General features: G+C 35.0%; 1 protein-coding gene across 2 annotated transcripts; it reads right to left on the reverse strand.

The window, feature by feature from the left end:
• Positions 1-2,436: 2,436 nt before the first annotated feature.
• Positions 2,437-6,043, reverse strand: LOC110872486 (G-type lectin S-receptor-like serine/threonine-protein kinase At4g27290). 2 transcript variants are annotated; one of them, XM_022121292.2, is made up of 7 exons: positions 4,305-6,043; positions 4,088-4,222; positions 3,852-4,003; positions 3,553-3,763; positions 3,227-3,464; positions 2,997-3,147; positions 2,437-2,923 (listed from the first exon to the last, which is right to left on the reverse strand). In XM_022121292.2, exons 1-7 carry the CDS (start codon positions 5,584-5,586, stop codon positions 2,636-2,638), a joined length of 2,457 nt encoding a protein of 818 aa, XP_021976984.1. In that variant the 5' UTR covers positions 5,587-6,043; the 3' UTR covers positions 2,437-2,635. The 2 variants fall into 2 exon arrangements, with proteins under 2 accessions (XP_021976984.1, XP_021976983.1); XM_022121291.2 differs by having other exon boundaries at positions 3,852-4,006.
• Between the last annotated feature and the right edge of the window lie 310 nt (positions 6,044-6,353).

Consider the following 6,353-nt stretch of genomic DNA (forward strand, 5'->3'; position numbering starts at 1 on the left):
ATACAATCCCAAACACCACCGCCACTCAATGTTATAATGCGTCAAAATGAAAACGCGTTGAATATATCACGCGTGAAGAAGTGTTGGGTGGTGAGGGAAATTGTTGGTTGTGGGGGAAATTGTTGGGTGTGGTGATGAGTGATGGGCATTTCCACTAAAATACATCCCTAGTGATAGAATAATGCTTGATGACATGGCGAAACTTGATTGGAAATTGTGAGTAAGTGATGAGTGATGACTAATGACCACCCCTACCCCTAAACAATGGGGTATGGTGGGGCTTGGGTTGGGCATTGGTTGACACTGGAATGGGGTGGCAGACATGGGTTAAACCCACATTCAACACGGTATGGTGGGGCGTGGGTTTGGTGGGCTTCGTGGGCTGACTGGCTGGGCTGACCCAATATTATTTAAAAAACAAATTTAATTTTTTTTAATATTTTTAAATAAAGAAAATTACAAAAAAAAATTCCTAACTTTTATATTTGTTTTTTTATCTCTTCTCTCAACGCCAAGACTAGTTCTAACTCGTCACCCTGTAGGTGATGGGCGATTGTGAAAACGGGGTATGTATTGAGTCGTCGGTGTGTGGGAAGTTAGTAAATAAACGATTCCCAAGATACGACGCATAACCCGCCATGTCGGGCATAGGAGAGTGTATGAAAAATGGACGAGCTATTGGACGAGTGGGTGGTAGGCTAGGATTATTTTCTTGGAATCCATACGGGTTGTTCGGGTCATAGGGACGATTGTAAGGATGCATTTTTTCGTTTTGTAGAAGGAGAATTGAAGATGTATAGAAGATGTGGTTGAATGTGGTAAAAAATGAAAGAAAAATGTGAGTTTTATAGTGAAAAAATGGAAGAAAAAATTATTATTATTTTTTTTAATATAGCCGTTGGCCAACGGCTCTTTTCTTTTGGTCATTCACAAACCGCCATGTCACCTTGCTCCCCAGCCCCACGCCCGGCTTGAAACCCAAGCCCCAAGGGGCCACGCTCCAACCCAAGCCCACCCAGGGTGGTGCCTTGGGCGTTTTCCCCCAACCCAAGCCCCATACCCCCATGGCCTAATATCTGAAATTATTGATAAGTAATCTATCTACTATAATAAAAGAAACTAATTTATGGACACGTGTCATTCATTGAAGGTATCCTTAAATCTATATTTATCTTATATTAACTAAATAAATAATAAATTAATTAATATTAAATCGTATCATACTTTAATAAAATATTAATATCCTCAAATCTAAATTATTAATTTAATATACTTTAAGAAAATATTATCCTCAACTCTAAATTGTTAGTTTAATATATTTTTAAAACAAATACCTCTCTTTCCATAAATTAATATTAAATGTTATCATAATTTATTAAAATTATATTTATTCAATTCGTGTAAAACACAAAGTTTTTAAAAAATATAATTTTTTTATTATTTACTATACAAAGTTACATTTATATAACCCGTGTAGTACATAAAGTTTTTAAAGATATAACGTTTTATCATTTGCTATGTCAAATTAGATTTATTCAACACGTGTAATATACGGGGTTTTTTAAGGATATAATTTTTTTATTACTTGGTAGATTTTTCAACCCGACTATACACGGGTTTTTTAAAGATACGATGTTTTTAGTACTTAATTACAAAATTAGATTTATTTTTATTCAACCCGATTATACACGGGTTTTTTAAAGATACGACGGTTTTAGTATTTAGTATACAAAATTATATTTTTTAATCTGTGTAATTATACATATGATTTTTAAAGATATAACTTTTTTTATTATTTGATATATAAAATTACATTTATTTAACCCGTACAATATACGAGATTCATAAAGATATAACTTTTTTATTATTTAATATATAAAATTACATTTATTCAACCCGTGTAATACACGGGGTTCTAACCTAGTGATAATAATAAACAAATAAATAAAACTAATGGGGAGATGCGATGGATGCCGGTTGCTCGTTTTTTTTTTTTTTTTTTTTTTTTTTTTTTTTTTTTTTTTTTTTTGTCCCAGCCCCAAAGTAGTTGGGCCGGTGTTCCCAGTTGTTACCGTGTGGTTCCAAGGGTTCCACTCCGTTCATCCTGTGGTTAATATTAATGACATTCAGGGAATGGGCTCCAAATTCAAAGTTACCTTTATGTCTCAAAAAAGCTGAGCTGGCCTAATGAGACTTAGCTCTTGTGGCAAGCTTAATCGTATTGTTTCTTGCCTCCGTTTAGGCTTATTAACATTTTGGTGGAACTCTTATTTGATTATGCTAATCACTTCCAAATAGTCCATAGTGTTCCAACTTAGACTTCACATATATTTCATATAATTCAACGTACTCGGTGTATAAAATATGTACACCAAATGTTTGATTACATGTGTCGAAGAGCTTGGCTTGAATATCAAAACCGTAAACCCATAATAATATATTAACATACATATGCTATTTCTTCCTCTGCTTTGTTTCACCCTATATTTTTTAAATTCCTTTATTTGATTTATGTATTAGCATGAATATTTTGACACTGCTATAGGTATGACAATGCAACTAAAAATGTTCTTGCTACAGCAACTTCTGGTAAAATGTTACGGCTTTATGTAAATCTGAAAGGATCATTTGCTTGCTATCGGGCGTATAAATGTGTTATCATGGAACCATCAACTGATGAAACAGACTCAAGTTCACTACTGCTCTCCTCAGAGTAAAAGGCTGGATGTTTAGGTTGAGGCAACACACTCTCACTGACCAACATTAAAACCACCGACAACATAGTTGGCCTATCTTTTGCATGATTTTGCACACATAATAATCCAACATGTATTGATCTTAGCACTTCAGGGATGACACAAGAGGCACGTAAAGATGCACACATAAGTTCAATGGATCTGCCTTGTTTATAGAGTCTCCATGCCTGAATCAGATTAAACATATAAGTTACCAAAATGACATTGTTTAATAAAAAAACATTAGTGAGTGTAACATACATGTCCAAGAAGGTTGTCATTATGATCATCATGAGAGAATTCTCTGTTTTTCCTACCACTCACGATCTCCAATACCAACACACCAAAACTATATACATCAGACTTTATAGAGAATCGTCCGTGTACCGCATACTCAGGAGAAATATAACCACTACAAAGAACTTATTCATTAGGGGGAATAGTAGCAAAAATAATTCAATACTCCGTAAATTATTGTTTAAGATTCTTACTATGTTCCCACAACTTTCTTTGTCTTAGTAGCAGTATCGGATCCTACAAACTTTCTAGCAAGCCCAAAGTCGGAGATTTTGGGGTTCATGTCACCATCTAAAAGAATATTACCTGCCTTGAGATCTCTGTGGATGATTTGAAGGCGGGAATCTTGATGTAGATAAAGAATACCTCGAGCCATCCCTTGTATAATATTAAATCGTTTTGGCCAGTCAAGCATCGAGCTCCTTGTTTCATCTGACATAAGTGAATTACTTAGATAACACTAATTTGATATGGAAGCGTGAAAACAAGGTACTATAAGAAATCATAGAGAGAGCCGAACCAAATAGATATAAGTCTAAGCTTTTGTTTGTCATGTATTCATAGACTAAAATCAGTTCAGTTCTGTGATTGTAGTATCCAAGAAGCTTCACAAGATTGCGATGCTGAAGTTTGGCTATACAAATGATTTCATTCTTGAATTCTTCAATCCCTTGCTGGGATGTTTCTGAGAGCCTCTTCACAGCAACCTCTTGTCCGTCTTCCAACACACCCTAAAATAACAAGGTTACAGCTTTTTGTTACACTTTTGATAAATAAATGGTACAAGTTCCTTTTTGTGTTATTGTAACAATTAGTTACCTTGTAAACTGGACCAAATCCACCTTCTCCAATCTTTTTGTTGATGTTAAAGTTATCTGTAGCCTTGACTATTTTATTTAGACTAAGTAAAGGTAGCTCGTCAATATCTTCCATCCACACACTATTATCCTTTTTATCAAGGGCATACCTGTCTTCTACAAAATAACATGTGTGATTACACGAACATGCCAAGAATTATATAAGTTTCCAAAGTGTATAAAAACTACTTAAATTACCTCTTTCTTTCATATGAAGCCTTTTCTGTTTCTTTATACAAGCATATGCCACCACAAATAGAAGTAGCACAACAGATGTTGAAAATACCACAGTAAATACTCTTTTCTTCTTGTTTAAGCTAGATGGGGAAAATTCTTCACGAACGATTAACAATAATGTTACAAGTCTATTAAGTTTATTACAACTCAAAAATAAGTTAAAATCTTAAAGGTGTACCTGCTAACTCAGAGGCAGCCAATTTTATGTAAAGATCCTGGTTTTCATCATTCTCTGTGGTGTCCATAAGCTCATCAAACCAAAGCAAACATCCGCTTCCTCCATTTCTGATATCTGAATTTGCATAAGCCGTACAATTGCAGTTCATTCTGCAAGCCATCTCACATTCTTCAAGCGTCATGCTATTATCATACCATGAACGACGTGTGTCCGGAAATACAACTCCTGTAATTTTTTTAAAGCCAGACCCACTCCCACAATCTAAAGCTCGTTTACGTTCACACCCACTCGACCCATTTGCTCTATCCCATTCATCTGGGACCCGAGGCTTAAAACCTGCCATACAAGTACAAGGGGGGTACCTTTTAGTGTTGCAGCTTGCATATGGCCCACAAAGTCCATAACCACCACAACTATCTGTTGCTGCTCCAATAGTATGCACAACCCACTTTTGGGTTTGATCCATCCATCGCAAATGCACTACGATGTCATCCGGCAACACGATGAGTCTTTGAACAACCGAATTTTTAAGCTCATATTTGATATATATTTCCTTTTCGTTAAAAACAAATTGAAACGAGTAAATAGGATTTGGGTTTCCCATGTGTATAGCTTGAAATTTAAGACCATTCCATGGTCCATATCTGTGTCGTATAACCGAACCTTGTCTGTCAAACAGTTGTGGATATCCATTTGTGTCTAGCCAGTGTAAATATTCACCTGGTGCAGGATCATCTGCACTCTTCCATGGTGTTATAACCCGCTCTATTCCTGTTACTAAATCTTTTCCAAGTTTCATTCCTGGTAACAAGGTGTTACCTGGATGATCAAAACTTTGCCAGATTAGACTTTCGTCCTTGGTACTTTTATCCCACACAACAAGATTTCCAGTATCCAGAAGCTGCACCACCACCACTGTATTATTACTCATCGTCAAAACCATGGAATTGGATGACCAGATCACTGTATTGTCACCGCTGCGAATTTGTAGGTTTCCCTGTTCGCTAAGTTCGAGCATGCCTGAGTTATCTGTGATTGGTGTCTCCCTGTTAGCAACCCATACGGCAGTACCCGTTGATATTTTCTTGTACCAGATCCCTACATACCGATTCTTGGATTTTCCCGGGCTAAAGAACCCAAGTTCAAACATTTTATCATCTGAAACTATTGTGTCTCCATCTCTGAATACTTGATTTGTAGAGATGGTGTCTAGTGTTGCACAAGATGACAGAAGCAAGAATAAGGCACATGAGAATAGTAGAATCATTGATCCAGTTTCCATTGATGTGGGTGTGAGATTTGGATGATGGTTGTGATATAAAGTAAACTTGACTCATCTTTTGGTCACCACCTTTGAAAATTTCCACCCATTATTAGGCACATGAAAAGTCCTTGTTCAGTTTGAACACTTTCTTTGTTTTGAATTTTCTCTATTATAAATAGAGAAAAGATAAATTACCCAACTCCGGTCAGCCTCTCTCCGGTCAGTAAATACTCCATGAAAATCAAGGAATTGAACAAACAAATTGGATTCATTCTCATCGTTTAGTTCCGTCGACTGATTCATCTTCTCCAATGCGAACATCACCAAAATGACAACAATCGGTCAGTCAACCATGATTCCCCAACGGAGCTTCCTGAAAATCAATCACCCAGCCGAAAACTGCCGGAGAGTCGCCGTTTTCTGTTATGATTGGTGGAACTGGTTACACAATTGAGAATTGGGAAAGGTGATTGAAGTTTGTGGGGTTTGATTTTTTTATTATTTTGGAATTTGATTTTATTATTATTATTATTATTATTATTATTATTATTATTATTATTATTATTATTATTATTATTATTATTATTATTATTATTATTATTATTATTATTATTATTACTATTACTATTACTATTACTATTACTATTACTATTACTATTATTATTATTATTACTATTATTATTGTCCTACATATTAAAAAAAAAAAACTAAATGAACAGTAAACATAATTGAATGAATATAGTAATAAAAAATGAATTTAATGGATAGTAACATCACTAATGAAT

Source organism: Helianthus annuus, chromosome 8 (assembly GCF_002127325.2).
Source record: "Helianthus annuus cultivar XRQ/B chromosome 8, HanXRQr2.0-SUNRISE, whole genome shotgun sequence".
Classification (NCBI taxonomy): domain Eukaryota; kingdom Viridiplantae; phylum Streptophyta; class Magnoliopsida; order Asterales; family Asteraceae; genus Helianthus; species Helianthus annuus.